The 15451-nt window shown below is 56.7% G+C and overlaps 1 protein-coding gene across 1 annotated transcript in view; it reads left to right on the plus strand.

The window, feature by feature from the left end:
• The window catches only part of SLC6A13 (solute carrier family 6 member 13), a 31476-nt gene extending 20777 nt beyond the window's left edge, over nucleotides 1-10699 (plus strand). The window contains exons 8-15 of the mRNA XM_068560508.1: nucleotides 4489-4592; nucleotides 5414-5538; nucleotides 7104-7216; nucleotides 7509-7646; nucleotides 8336-8438; nucleotides 8917-9017; nucleotides 9837-10007; nucleotides 10309-10699. Coding sequence (XP_068416609.1) covers nucleotides 4489-4592; nucleotides 5414-5538; nucleotides 7104-7216; nucleotides 7509-7646; nucleotides 8336-8438; nucleotides 8917-9017; nucleotides 9837-10007; nucleotides 10309-10416 — 963 coding nt within the window. The 3' untranslated portion in view covers nucleotides 10417-10699. The remainder of the gene's footprint in view (nucleotides 1-4488; nucleotides 4593-5413; nucleotides 5539-7103; nucleotides 7217-7508; nucleotides 7647-8335; nucleotides 8439-8916; nucleotides 9018-9836; nucleotides 10008-10308) is intronic.
• Nucleotides 10700-15451: the final 4752 nt, after the last annotated feature.

Genomic DNA, 15451 nt, shown 5'->3' on the forward strand with positions numbered 1-15451 from the left:
CAGGCAGGTAGAATGAAAGAAGAAAGGGAGAGAGGGTCCAGCGTCTCTGGAACTGACCTATGGCTTCTGTGATCGACGCTCTGTTTGTCCTGACCAGCTATTTAGCTAACAACTGCTGAGCGCCCGCTATGGCCCTGGCATCGTTAAGAGGGTCACATGCATTATTTCAACTAATCCTCACCGCTGACCAATGAGGTATCCCCATCTTATAGACAGGAAATTAAGGCCTAGAGAGCTTAAAGAACTTTCCATCCACACACCTGCACCTGGAATCCAGGTCGGCATGATGACAAGTCCCACAGGTTTTACGGTCTCTTGAAGGCAAAGTCCTGTCTGCTCGTCTTTGTTTTTCTCGCAGCTCATTCATTCAGCAAAGATTTATTGAGCATCTATTTCGTGCCAGGTATGTTCTAGGTGTAACGTTTGCTATGTAATAGCTGCCGGCAAATATGAAGAAGGTGGACCAGAGCGCCTTCAACTCTGAGAGTTAAAAGGCCGTAATTCTGTGTCTGGGTTACTGCAGGGAATAAGACCTCTTTCAGTCTTCTCTCCAGGACACCATCCTTCCAACCTGGGCAGCTGCAGGTTGTGCAGGCAGCGATGTCTTCAGAATCCTCTGAGCCCAGGGAGGGAGACGTTCCGAGAGCCAGGCTTGGTCCTGAGCTTCCGAGCAGACTTATTAACGGCTGGTCCTGGCCTCCTGCTGAAGCCCGCCTTTATGTCAGTGAGCAGAGCAGCCTCTGCAGGGCGGAATGCCCCCCGCCAGAGCCCTAATGGAAAGTAGCTGGCGCTCCCCAGGAAGTGTGACAATGCCAACCTGCATTTGCCTGGCACTTGAGAAAGTTGCAAAATTCCTGCAGCACAAAGACCAGAGTGCCTCTCTCGGCCAAGCTCTCGGTCTGGAATGGAAGCCAGGCAGAGACACTGCTGGGTTTATCTCATCGGCCAGGCTGCTGTGCGGTGGGGGATTGCTGCCTCTCCCGGCCCCCCCAGTGCCGTCTCTTTCCCACTGGGGAGCGGCCCTGGGAGACTCCGCTGGTGCAGCGTGTGCTGGGTCCTGGCGCTTTTTCTTTCCTTCACCCTGACGCTTTGTTCCATTGCACTTTGGTAGATCGGTAAGGACAGGGGCTGGGGATGGGGTGTCCAGAGAGTCCTTGTTGAACACCTGAAATCTCTACCTTAAGCTCTCTAAGGAAGGGTTTATTTAGGGAAGGAGGTTGGAGCCATTGATTAGAACAAGTCTTTTTATTTTGATGTCGTGCCTTGAAACCTACGGGACCTTATTATTACTGGAAGGTGAGTTGCTTCTTTAAAATAACAGCAAGAAGAAATAGGCCAATAGCTGACACGTGTATTATGTGCTTACCGTCTGCCAGGCCCTTCCCTAAGTGCACAACACAGTTTAGTCCTCACACTAATCCCACGAGTTAGGTGTAGCCTCATTTTACAGATGAGGAAATTGGAGCTTAGAAAAGTTAAGAAATTTGCCCCAAACTACGAAACAAGCATGAGGGGGAGCTTGGGTTTCATCCCAAGACGTCTTTTGGGGGGTCTTCTGCCTTAATCACCTGATATACATTTCCCAAAGAATATGAATTATCTGGGAGTTTTAAGGGCTGATTTTTATTATTCTAGAATTAATCCTGAAGTGGGATAGGGAACTAATATTTCTTTATGTGTTAGGCATTTTACATACATTATTTTATTTTTATTTGTTATTTTACCCATTTTATTTCTTAATATACCCATTTGTTATTTTACTTGTTATTATACCCATTTTCCTGATGAGAAAATTGAGGTTCAGAGAGGTTAAGTGATTTGCCTAAGATCACACAGCTAGTTATTAACAGAGTTAGGAACTGAACTCCGTTCAGTTTGACTCCAAAGCCCAGGCTTACATACGACTGCCTTCCTGAAAATAGAAAACGCAATAGTCCTTGGGGTTGAAAACATCTTTCCTGGATCTTCTAGAAATTCTCTCTTCCTCTGTCCCCCCTCCAAGACCTCTTTTTAGCCCACACTCCCTGAAGCGTTTTTCACTTGTATTGTCGGGCAGTCTTCTGTGCCAGCCAAACACACACTGGAGCTTTGTTCCCGAAACCAGGGCTCCCGGACGGGGCACGTGGCAGGTCGCCTGCCGTGGGAAGAGAATGGCTTGCCCTGCTGTCCTCCGGCCCTTCCCGCGGCCCCGCGGCTCTCCCGCCCCAGCAGGCTGGCCGGGAGCCGCTGTGCGAAGCCGGCTCACCCGCCTCCAGCCAGTCTGAGCCCCGCACTCTGAACTCTCAGGCCTCCTGCTGCCTTTTCCTCCGTTCTCCTCAACCTCTCTTCCCAACTCGGTCTTAGTCTCTCCCCCTCCGGGCGACGTGACCTGCCAAGTCACAGTTTTTCTTGTTTCTTCTTCCCAAGCCCAAGTCTGCAACACTTCCTAACCGTGGGATCTGCACGTGCGCAGCTACGGAACATCTCTGAGGAAACGAGAGTTTCCTGCGTGGACGGCGGGTCAGGCTGCAGCCTGGGCCCCGCCAGGCATGGGGAGTAGGCCTCCGGGGCCGCGTCCTGGATCACCGGCCTGGAGAGGCCTCCCCGGCCCTCCATCCCAGCCTGGCGGGATCCTTCCCGTACGACCTTAGAACCTCTTGCCACACCAACCCGCGCTTGGGGCTGCGATAATGAACAAAAAGGGACAGTGACCTTCAGACCAGAGGCCACTGGGTCTTCCTGGGAGGACCCTCCTCACAGTGTCTGGGGCAGGTTTAGAAGAGGAAAGGGTTTGAGACGTTGCAAAGGAGCGACCAGGCTCCCCGAGGCACGTCCTCGGCCCGGGGCGTCCACAGAGTTTTGTGGCCTGTCCTCGGCTTCTCTCCTTTCGTTCCTGCCCTTGCTTTCTCCAGCTTCCGAAATAAATTCCGAGACCCCCTCTCCTTTCCCCATGATAATTCTTCCTGAGGTTTAAAAAAGTTCCCCTTGGTGTTTTCGACCTTGCCTATTTCCTTGCTGGCCCTGGCTCCTCCCTTGGGGTCTTCCTCTGTGCTTCCTGCCCCGGACACCCTGTCCCTGGTGGCAGCTCCTGCCTCCCTAATGCCCTGGGGATGGGGGTCCCCGTGGGCAGAAGGGGCAGAAGGTTAGAGACAGTCTCCCCCTGTCCTCACCCTCTTCCCCGCTCTGTCTGCATCCCTGCAGAAGTGGAAAGAGAGCAGGAGGAGAGAGTGCCCGGGGTGGATGCCAGTTCTCAGGGGCTGGAAGGCAGGGGTTCCCCCATCTGACTGTTCATTAGGGTCGCCCAGGAAGCTTGGAAACAATACAGGTTTCCGGGTTCTCCTCTAGGCCTAGTTCAGGGTCTCACCTGGGGATGCTGACTGACGAGTCTCTGTTCTGATGCTGTCAGCTGGCACGGGTTCCCTCGGACTCACCGCAATGCCGAGGAGAGTGGGCATTTGGGGGGCTGAGTGGTGAGAGAGGAGGGAGGTCAGGGGTGGTCAGGACGGTTAGGGATGTGGGGAGGGAGCAGGTAGGGGCTGAGGAGCCGTACACAGAAGCAGCTGAGGCTTTGGTGCCCGTGGGCCCTGCGAGCCCGATTTTAGTGGAAGGAGAGCAGGGGCCTGTTTGGGGGCTAACGAGGAGGGTGGACATGAGACAAGAAATGGGGACCCAAAAGTGTTAGGACACCAGCCTGGCGATGTCCGCGGCCACGGTTTGGTGCTCAGGTCCCCTGAAGGCAGGCGGTGCCCGGGGAGGGTCTGTGGCCCCAGGACCCCACCTCCTGCGGGTCTGCAGCACCGCGAGTCCCGTTCGCCTTGACCTTCTTTCTCTTTGGGATGTTATTCTAGCTGTTAAATCTAAATCATAACATTCACAGGCTGGGCCAGCCAGCTGAGATAATAGCAAGAACGGCCATACCCTATGTTTAGCTGAGAGCCATCTTCCCCCCAGGGAGTACAAAGCCCTTTACAGATGACTTCTGTTCATCCTCTTGACTCCCTGTGACCTGAGGCTCACTCTTCCTGTTTTGCAGAGGATGTTGAGGCGCGAGGGGCAAAGCTACATGCCCGTGAAGGCACTGATGCAAAGGACCCACATCCCCGCAAAGCCTGTCCCTGGGATCCTTCCAGTCTCGGCACACTGCCAGGGGGGCCTGGGGCGGGAGAAAGTGGAGGTAGCGCCCTGGGCTTTGTTTCCATTACAGAAAAGACGGGCCAGGCCTCACTTGGTTCTAGAGCACCAGCGCATCGGCCACCATCGTGGGTCCTTTAGTCTTTCTCCAATGCCTGATGCCCGTGCCATCCCGGTGGCGCCCGAGAAACTCCATCTAGGGGCCCGGGAAGTCGAGCACATCAGAATAGCATGGCTGCGGGGCTGCCTGCGCGGGCTGAGGGCAGGGGTCTGCCATCCTCAACCTGTGCCTGGCTTGGCTGTGGGCCTGTGTGGTCCATGGAGCCCAGACAGCCTGGCTCCCCTGAGGCACAGCTTTCTTGCCTTTTCCCTGCGCAGGTGTGGATGGACGCGGGTACCCAGATCTTCTTCTCCTTCGCCATCTGCCTGGGGTGCCTGACGGCCCTGGGCAGCTACAACAAGTACCACAACAACTGCTACAGGTGAGCGGGGGGCGGGGCCTGAGCGCCTATCCCTCCAGGTGTGCTAGATCAGGGGAGATTTGGAGGGTGCACCAGCTCGTGGATTTCCCTACGCCCCACCTGCCTTCACGCCATTTTCCAACCCCCAGGGCTGCCAGGTGGTGAGAGGAGCCAGTGGCCGCATGGGCGAGGGATTGCTTCCCCCAGGACGGGATGGTGATGGGTGGCCGGGAAACCCCAGCAGGGCCCAGCCCGGGGCTAATGTAGAGGGCAGTGGGCACAGGTGTGCAAGCAAACCGGCTCGGGTGTGACGTCATACAGTAGAGCCCGGTCCTGCCTGCTCTGTACCTGCGCCCCGGCAAACACTGAATCCCCTCCCTGTGGTTCCCTCGGGCCCACCTGGTTCACGTCAGAGAATTTAAGCTAATTTTAGTATTAGCTAAACAAAATCACATCGTGCGTTTCAAACTTGAATTTAGGTGAGTAAGGAGCATCTGTTGCTTGGGTTCTCCGCGCCCCTCTCCTCTCCATCAACGTGCCGGCATGGGCTGGGTCACAGGGGTAGTGTCCCAAGAGGGGCAGTGGCAGCGTGATGGGAGAGGGGAGCTGTGTGGCCATGGGTAATGTTTAGATTCTGTTACTTCCTTAGGGTCTCATTCTTGCAGGATGACCGTGGGTTTAGTCCAAGTCTGAGCCCATGGAGTTGGGGGGACAGAACCAGCCCCTTGGGTTCCCTCTGCCCCTGGCAGGCGGGCGGCGTCCTCCGGGGTTCCTGCGTCCCGGCCTGAGGCGCTGGCTGCCCCTCTGACCCTCCTGTCCCCACCTCCCCGCCCCGCCCGCAGGGACTGCCTCGCCCTCTGCTTCCTCAACAGCGGCACCAGCTTCGTGGCCGGCTTTGCCATCTTCTCCATCCTGGGCTTCATGTCCCAGGAGCAGGGGGTGCCCATCTCTGAGGTGGCCGAGTCAGGTGGGTGGTGTTTCGGGGGGTGGGGGTGGGCCTAAGACAGGGGACTCTGTGAGCTTTGTTTGCACCTTCCCCAGCCGCCTGGATCTGCAGGCATTCCTATTGTCACCTTCACTGTGGGTGACGTCTCAGTGGCTGCGTCCTGGGAAGACCTGGGATGGACTTAAACAGCAATTCCAGCTTCAAAAGGCGAACGGGTGTGCAGAGAACTTTGTCCTCCCCACCCCGGCCTCCAGCTCCTCACCCTGGAAGCAACCGATGGTACCAGGTTCACGGTTTTCCTTCCAGAAATAGTTTAGGCTTTTACGAGAAAAAGAATGCACGCACATCTGAACATACACATTCAAACACGCGTCCGTATTACTGTTTCTGTTTCTTACACCTTGTAACAACCAAGTGATAACGTGCTGTGTACATTGTCCTGCATCCTGCCGTGTCTCGTTCCCTTTAAAGTGTGTCGCAGAGGTAAGTTGACTCCCGGCACACCGAGTTTCCTCCTTTAAGTGCCTGCCTTCCCACCACGCGGTGCTGCTCTCGCTCTTAAATAAAATCACGGACGGGTCCCCCATCGGGGTGAGCGGCCAGTGTTTGCCTTGCTCACCCCCTACGCCCGCGGACCACCCACGTGCACCTGTAACAAGATGATTTTGATCGTGGGGTTCACAAGCTCCCCCCGTCACACAGGGTGCCGAGCAACGGGAAACTGACATCGCTGGTTCTCATTAAGAACGATCGTGTTTCTCTTTTATGAAGCACCGCTCTGTGCCAGGCTTGGTGCCATGCGTTCGCTGGTGCGTGGGGCGGGTCCCAGCACCGTGGGAGACGGTCGGAGGAGCTGACCACCGTCCCGGGTCCTTCGGTCATACCCTTCCTTTCAAAGGAAGCTTCCTATCGAGGACCCGGGCGCTGGCATGTGACCTGTTCCTGCCGTGTGAGCCAGCTGAGGGCAACATTATTAACGTGTTTGAGAGGATGTGTGTCGTGGGTATTCTGAAACTCACGCCAGCTCGCTTGCTGTAGGGTGACAGAAGAGGCTCAGGGCACAGAGGTGGCCAGCGGTGGCCCCAGACCCAATCTAGTCTTGGAGGTATTTTCTTTGGAACTTTACAGAAACCACACAGCACTTGCCTTAAGGGGGCATGATGGCTCCAGGTCTGTCAGGCCCCGCCACTCCCTCCTTTTACACTAGGGCAGCTTCACAAACGTCCGTGGCCTGCCTGGCCCCCAAGCTCTTTGTAAGTTTGAAACCTCTGGTTTGGGGGCAATCGATCTGGAGAGTGAGCCCTCAGGATTTGAGGTAGAACTTACAGAAACGCAGGTGATAGACCCCCTTCCTCTTTTCTTTGGAATATCCTTTAGAATACTCACAGCCTTTAGGTTCTGTTCCTGCCGGTGAGAAAACAGTGGGCGGTGCCTTGGAGACTGGGGACGGGGTCGAGGGTTGGGTGGCTTCTCCTGGGCGAGGACGGTGGAGGGGGCTAGCTCTGGGGCTTCCGCCGTCCCGTGTCCCACACTGGGAAGCCCACCTTGGGGTGGCACTGGGCTGTGTCCCTCTCTCCCTGCCGCAGGCCCTGGCCTGGCCTTCATCGCCTACCCCCGGGCTGTTGTGATGCTGCCCTTCTCGCCTCTCTGGGCCTGCTGCTTCTTCTTCATGATCGTCCTGCTGGGACTGGATAGCCAGGTATCGAGAGGTGGCCACGCAGAGCCCGAGAGACGGTGGTGTGTGTGGGCTGGGGGCAGGGAGCAGCGGGCATGACCTTGAACTTGATGCCCTGAAGGCCCTCAAAACAGCTGGGGGCTGGGCGAGGGTCAGGCGTGGATGCCCTGCCAGGGAACGAAGGGAGCTTTGGAGGGTGGGTCAGCTCTGGGGCTGTCAGGAGGCTGGCAGGGCTGCCCCCGGAGCGAGGTGCCAGCTGGTTGATGGAGCTTCTCGTGAGGGCTCTTGCCCTCCAATTCTTCGCCCTCTCATCCAGTTTGTGTGTGTGGAAAGCCTGGTGACGGCGCTGGTGGACATGTACCCCCGTGTATTCCGCAAGAAGAACCGGAGGGAGGTCCTCATCCTGGGGGTGTCTGTCACCTCCTTCCTCGTCGGGCTGGTCATGCTCACAGAGGTGAGGGGCTGGGCGGCTTGCAGGTGGGGCCCGGCGAGGAGGAGGAGCCCAGGTGGGTGACTGCCACCTGGCAGGGGGAGCAGGCCGCTGTGGTTTCAGGTCACCGCCTTCTGGGCTTCGGGGCCCAGGGGCCCTGGTCCTTTCCCACCCCAGGAAGCACTGACCACCTGGCTGTGGGCATGGCTGAGGGGTGCTTTGGCTCCACGGAAGCTGAGAGGTATAGAAGTGTTGGGCTGGGAAAAATCGCCTCTCCAGCAAGATCCCATGAGTTCCCAGGCAGCTGACCCACGTTCCAGGGACAGACTTCAAAGGCAGAAAGGGAGCCCTGGGGTGGGTGACATTCTGAGTGATGTCTCAAGGGAGAAGGAGGGAGATGGAGCTCGTCAGCTTGATGATACCCATGACGGCCCCTATCCTGACCCTCTGCCAAAAATGCGCACTGTCCTGGACTTTTGGGTCAACCCCTGCGTGTTCTCAGGGATGAGCTAACAATGGCTGTTTCATGCATCTTCCTTCCAAAAACAATAATCAAACATTATTATTGTCCCACGTCTGCCGAGTGCTTTACAGCTTTCAAAGTACACTCTCTTTTACTCTCTGTCTCCTGTGATCCTCCCCACCTCTGCTCTGTGCCCCGAGGGTGCCTGTTTCCTCTGGGTAAAAAGCTCTGTCTCTCTCCTCCCGGGCAGGGCGGTATGTACGTTTTTCAGCTCTTTGACTACTACGCAGCCAGTGGCATGTGTCTCCTGTTCGTGGCCATCTTTGAGTCCCTCTGTGTGGCGTGGGCCTACGGTGAGTGACTCTTCCCGTGGTCCTGCCCAGGGCTCTCGGACAAAAGAGAGACCTCACTGCTCACACCCACCTTCTCCTCAGACTCCTCTCCCTCCCAACCTCAAAAATCTCAAGAATCCTACCTACATTGCTACCATTGGAAAAGCCCTCCAGAGGTGGCCTTGTCTACCCTCCTGGTGATGGCTGCTCCCAGACCACCCAGGTGGGCCCATGTCCCATCCTACCCAGAGCTTTTCAGCCTTTAACAACCTTGATCATCAGAAAGTTCCTGCCTTTGCCTAAGCCAAGTTCTGCCCACTGCTGTTTATGCCAACGAATTCCATCCAGGAAAGTCTGCTCCCAGCAGGGATTTGAGAAGACAGCCACGATGTCTTTTACTGACTGGTCCTTGCCCTTCCTGGTTGGTGTGGTCCCCATCCTGATGCTTTGGATGCTAAAGGATGTCCTTTCTCCCCCTTCCTTCTCTTCTTCGTGGCAGGAGCTGGGCGCTTCTATGACAACATTGAAGACATGATTGGGTACAGGCCGTGGCCCCTTATCAAATACTGTTGGCTCTTCCTCACACCGGCTGTGTGCACAGTAAGATAACCTCCGGGAGGAAAGCCAGATGAAGGGAGAGAGATGGTAGAGCAGGAGGGTAGACGGGCCGTAGCCCTAGAAGGCACTTCTCCGTGGGGATTGAAAATCATTTAAAAGTTTCATTCATCCTCCTGTTGGGTTCTAGAAAATGCCAGCAGGATAGATTCTTCCTTTCCGTTTCACAGAAGGATAAACGGAGGGCCAGGGCTGTCAGACTCAACCCCACAGTGTGAGTCTAATGTGGCAGGTGCATCGGGCTGCTGAGAACAATACTGATAAGCACCGAGATAACAATAGCAGTTCCAGAGCACTTACTTCCTGCTGGGTACCAAATGCTTTACACGCCTAACCCAGTCAATCCTCACAAGAACCCCACGAAGTAAGAATTACCATTATATTCACTTTTCAGGTGAAACGGAAGCCCCAGAGGTTAAGCAGTTCACCCAAACTGGAAGGTGGCCGAGAGCTGGGGCTCAAGCCCAGGCAGCTTGGCTCCGGAGTCTGGGCCTGAGCCACTGAGCGCTGCTGCTCTGGCTTTACCTGTGTCAGCAGCACCCACTGTGCGCCAAGTATGATGAGGCCAGGGGGACCCAGGCATGACCCCCGCCCTCCAGGTGCTCACGGCCAGGCACAGAGCCATGTCCCAGTTGAGGATGCCCAGGGGCACGGGGACCCTGGAGGGACAGGATGGGTGCCCCAGAAGTACCTCCTGGGGTGTGGATTTTGAGCAGATGTGGATGGAGTTCGGAGGCAGATTGGCCCAGCTGGTCGGGGGGACCTATGCTCCCCCAGCCGCGTCTCTTCTACTCTCACCCTCAGGCCACCTTCCTCTCCTCCCTGATCAAGTACACCCCACTGACCTACAACAAGAAGTACCTGTACCCGTGGTGGGGCGATGCCCTGGGCTGGCTCCTGGCTCTCTCCTCCATGATCTGCATTCCCGCCTGGAGCTGCTACAAACTCAGCACCCGCAAGGGCTCTTTCAGAGAGGTAGGGAGCTGGCGGGGAGGAAAGCAGTCAGAGGATGAGCCGGGGTCCCCTTGTTGGCAGGTGGCCGCCTGCCTGGGTAGAAGCTGGCACACGGGAGGGCCAGGGACCCTGGTGTGGGGTCAGAGGGACAGAGGGAGTGCTGAGCAGTCTCAGGAAGAGACAGGTGCCTCCAAGCACCGCTGTGGTTAGGGTGTTGGCACCTGGAGAGCAGGCTTGGCACCTCTGGGGAGGCAGCGATGAGGGACGCTGGCAGACTGGCCCCCTCTCCGGCTCATGACGGACCCCTCCACTCTGCTTGCAGAGAGTTCGCCAGCTCACGTGCCCAGCTGAGGACCTGCCCCAGTGGGCCCGAGCGGAACCCTCTGCCCCGGCCATGCCCAGGACGTCGGAACTGGAGTCTCACTGCTAGGGGGCAGGCCCTGGGACAACGGGCCAGTGAGCCTGGCTGTGGGGACAGTTGCAGAAGGAAGGCACAGAAGCAGCCCTGCTGTGCTTCTCTGCCCTGCACCACCCGGGGTAGACAAGATAAGAGGGGACATGCTGGAATCCACCTCTGAGCTGGGCATCTCCCACCCCCACTTCCCTGCTCCAGGGGTGGCTGGACAGGTGTGAAAGGCCAGGATCAAGAGCATCCCCTTTGAGAGGGGCCTTGGGAGGCTGGGTGAGGCTGCAGGCGGGGGCGGGGTGGGGAGAGCTCTGTTTGGCGCCCTTCATTCCATTAAACCCACGTTCTTCCCACCAGCTGGTAGCAGTTCCGCCTGGTTTCTGCCCCGCCCCACCCCCGCCTTGCTGCCTTGCCCACCTCCTCACTTTAAAGTGGGGCTTTAGGGGCTTCCCTGGTGGCGCAGTGGTTAAGAATCCGCCTGCCAAAGCAGGGGACACGGGTTCGAGCCCTGGTCCGGGAGGATCCCACATGCCGCGGAGCAACTAAGCCCGTGCGCCACAACTACTGAGCCTGCGCGCCACAACTACTGAGCCTGTGCTCTAGAGCCCACAAGCCACAACTACTGAGCTCTCGTGCCACAACTACTGAAGCCCGCGTGCCTAAAGCCCGTGCTCCGCAACAAGAGAAGCCACCGCAATGAGAAGCCTGCGCACCGCAGCAAAGAGTAGCCCCCGCTCGCCGCAACTAGAGAAAGCCCGTGCGCAGCAACGAAGACCCAACGCAGCCAAAAATAAATAAATCAGTTAATTAATTAAAAAAAAAAAAAAAAAAGAAAGGCGATGGAGGGGAGAAGGAGGAGGCACCTGAGCCCCCACTGGAGGAAGGAGGAGGAGAGCAGCTGGGCTTCTTCCTGCCCGATTTCCCCTGCCGTTTCCTTGCCTGATCTCGCCTGTTCAAACTGTGTGCGCCCGCCAGAGGCTTGGTGCCAGGGGTACTAGCTGCCAGCAGGGACCGCGGGCGGAGCAGGGCACTACCCGGCTCGGCCAGCAGAGGGAGCCGCTGCCTCGGGACCACCACGCTGCTCCGCTCGGAAGACGGATAGATGCGGATGCGGCACCCCCGGCGCGGCCACGATGGCGGCGCACCGCGGAGACCTCCGCTCGGCTGCGGGGCCTGAGCGCGCAGATGCGCCCAGAGAGGAGCCAGGTGGGAGGCAGAGCCTGTGCGACCTCGGGGTCAGCGGGTCTGGCCTTGGCCCCCGCCCCCCCGGCGCCCACAGGTGTGCTCCGCAGCCCGGCTCTGGGCAGGTGCCTGGAGGGGGCGCGTGTGTCTGCGGCGCACGGGGGAGCGGGGAACACACAGCAGCCCTTCCCCCCGCATGTCTGCCTGTGTCCCCACCTCTGTTCATGTAGCTCTTCTTCCGGAGCTGTTCCGGGGAGGTGCAGGGCATTTCCTGGGTGATTTTCTTACAAGTCAGTTAGTGGGAAAATGCACTGAAGTCTTCAGGTTTTGATTCTTTGCTGTTGGGAGAGTTTATTAAAATCGGTGACAGCAGCCCTGCTGTGTGTTGGCCTTGGTGGTTCCTTCCTGGACGGTGGCTGGGCACCCCGCAGTGTGCCAGGAGCAAGGCAGTCCTAAGATGGGAGTAATAAGTCTGCTAGAGAAACGTGTGGGCCTCGAGGTCCCACACCTGGCGTCTCCACCCATCTGAGGACATTTGCAGGACACCTACTACATGGTGCTGTGCTCAGGACTCACGAGGAGCAAAAATAGATACATCTCTTGAAGGACAAAGGATGACAAACGCTATGGAAGAAAAGCAAGGTCTCTAAGAAAGAATAAGTGGACATGGGAAGGATCCTGAGGACTTAGGGTTGGAGGTCTGGGAAGGCTGTTCTGAGGCTGAGGTATGTCTCTCTCTCCATCCTATCAAAGTTGCAGGGATCTGCTAGGCCCAGGGAGGGAGGCGAGCAGTTCGGTCATGGTGATTTGAGCCCTATTTCGGAGCTTCGTTGATGGTGCGATACAGTGTGAAAGTAACCCGCGGGCACCAGGATCAGGAGATACAGCTTCTAGTCCTCACCTGCCTCGGACCTGCTGTGTTTCTTGGTGGGATTCAGGTCTTCTTTTTTTGCCAGGCACCCCGCCCACACACGGGTTTGTTGTAGGGCTGGATGGGGTCATGGGTGTGAGAGCCCAACCGTGAGGTCATGAGACCAGTGGAGGGATGGCTGACGGGGAGCTGCTCTAAAAGCCAGGGGTCACGTCAGGGAACGGGAGCAGGAATACCCAGACGTGGCTTTACCCCCTCAAAGGAGTAGTGGGGGCAGGGCCGCTTTCTGTCCCCTCTCCTGGAGCTCTGCCTGGAAGGGCAGATTCGGATCCTGCAGGTCCCAGAGGAAGAAGACAGAGAAGGAAGGGGAGCCCTTTGTCTAGAGGCCACACCTGTCAGAGAAGAGCACATCATTTAGCTTCTATTCACCCGAATTTTCTCCTCTGTAAAATGGGCTAATAACTCCTACATTTCAAGGTTCTTGTGAGGCAGGCATAGAGCCTCAGGGCACGTGATAGCTGGAAGGAGAGAGGAGTGCAGCGGTACCCGGAGAGTTAGGACTGGAGCCCATGGAGACTGGGGAGCCACGGAGGGGGCGCTGAACCCGCCAGGCTGCCGTGGAGCCTCAGGCCTCAGACCGTGCTCAGATCACACCCAGGTCTCAGATCCACACACGTGCACACACACAGTCCCTCACTCTCCTCGGATGAATGTGCATAGACCCAGACTCAGATCACACCCAGGTCTCAGATCCACACACGTGCACACACACAGTCCCTCACTCTCCTCGGATGAATGTGCATAGACCCAGACACCGCAGTCTGCCAGGCGTGCCCCTTTACAGAGGCTGGCAGGCCTGGTTTAGGTCTATGTGCTCTGTGACCTTGGGCAAGTTCATCAAGTTTGCTTGTCTATAATATGGGAATAGTAGTATTTACATCACTGTGTTGTCAGAGTCCAGTGGAGGGTGTAGGGACAGCTGCCTTGGGGACATATTTCAAGCAAATCCACCCTATTTTCCATGATTCCACCCTCCCCCCACCCCTGCATTGGGCTGTCAATGAAACAGAAAAGCCCAGAAAGAGCTCAGCGACATCCTTGCCGCCCCCTGGATTCCCCAGCCCCAGGCATCAGGTTGCATTAGGCCCCAGAAAGAAGGCTACGCATTTATTAACTAAGCATTTTTGCTAGGAGGCAAGAGAGAGGCAGAGCTAAAAGAACCCTGCATCCTGTGGCCTGAGAGTCTTGCTCAGCACCAGCAGTTTTGTCCAAGAAAAGCAAGACATGAGTCCTTCCAAGCCCTAGTCTAGCCCCTGTTTCTGGGAGAGCAATGCCCTTTCAGAAGAGGGAAGGCTGAAATCAAAATTTCCCTCAACTTGCATCCATCCATGCATCCATCCGTCCTTCCATCCTTCCATCCTTCCATCCATCCTTCCATCCCTCCATCCCTCCATCCCTCCATCATCCATCCAAATGCCTACTCTGAGCCAGCACTATATTAAATGCTGGAGGCAGAAATAAAGAATTATGAAAAGTGACCCCTGCCCTCTAGATACTCCTGGTCTGGGAAACAGTTTGCTGCAGTGGAAAGCAAAGATTTTTGGAGCCAAGAGGCCCAGCTTCAAATCCCAGCTCCCTCATTTACCACCAGTAAATGAGGCCTTAGGACACATCATTTAGCTTCTGTTCGCCACAGTTTTCTCATCTGTAAAATGGGCTAATAATTCCTACATTTCAAGGTTCTTGTGAGGACAAAATGAGGTGACATGTAAAGCACCTGGGCTGAATTAGGTGCTCAGGAACTAGGTTCCATGCCAGGCCTTCTAAAAGTATGCACGGGTTAGAAGATGACTGTGGTGAGGAGAACATTCGACGGGTTTCACTGCAGCAAGATAACGGATTCATTATTTCATCTTGACTCTGGGCCCTCCCCAGTATGGAAACAGGCCGGTCTTAGGTAGGCTTTCCAGGTAACTTAGGGAGCCCTACCTGTTGTAAAATGGGGTCTCCTGCCCCCAAGAGTTCATCAGTTGTTCTGAATGCCCAGTGGGGGCTGAAGCTGCGGGGTTGGGTGGGCTTGAGTGAGGGAGTTCGGGTGTTAGAGGGAGGCGAGGTCAAACACGGCAGCTCTTCTCTCATGAGGTGAAGGGGAGGTGACATGTGTATCCCCAGGTCCTCGCAGAAAAGCCCCACACACGGTAGGCATGAAGTAACATTTCTGAATGAATGACAGGGCTAGGAAATTCACCCTCTGCCCAGCGTGGTTTTCTTCCCTCTGGCGCCCCTTCCCGGAGAGGCTGGGTCTTCCGTTCTGAGTAGCTGCAGCCAGGTAACCACACGGACTTTGGTGCCCCTCTGCAGCGGGCTGTACAGTTGACACACGGCGGGGACAGGGAGAGGGCATTGCAGCAACGCGATCACTCCATCCCCGCCGAGCGCAGGGGAAGCAGAGTGTGAATTCTGCCGGGGGAGCCCTTCTCTGCCCGAGCCCGCCTGGCTTCTGGACTGTTCTGGTTTCCTCTCCACGGGGAGCCTCAGGGAGATGCTGAGAGGGGCCTGAGAGACACTGAGCGGGGGGTGCTCGATGGAAAACTACAGACGGAGACTCGCGCTTCACACCCCAGCCCTGCGGGGAAGTTCTAGAACACACAGGGGAAGAACAGGCAAAGGGAAATTTCCCTTTCTCCTCACAGCTTCTCCTCCCCCCACCACCTGGGCCCGAAGAAGCGTCTTTATTATCCGGAAGGGGGCACTGTCTGTCCTGAGTGAATGGCCCCGGACGGTCCTGTATGAGCAGCGTGAGGACATCTCAGAAACAGCGACGAGGACCCGTTCTGGAGAAGCTCACCGGGCACGTAGGGGGGACGCAGATGTTTATTCCACAAGCACCAGTTCACCACTGATGGCCGTCAGGCAATCAGGCAAGTCCCAGCCGTGTGCTTAGTGCCCAGAGGTCCCCAGAACATTGTCACTGCTGCCTGGGACACTCCAGCATCCCAGCCCCTG

The sequence above is a fragment of the Eschrichtius robustus genome, chromosome 13 (assembly GCF_028021215.1).
Source record: "Eschrichtius robustus isolate mEscRob2 chromosome 13, mEscRob2.pri, whole genome shotgun sequence".
Taxonomy (NCBI): Eukaryota; Metazoa; Chordata; class Mammalia; order Artiodactyla; family Eschrichtiidae; genus Eschrichtius; species Eschrichtius robustus.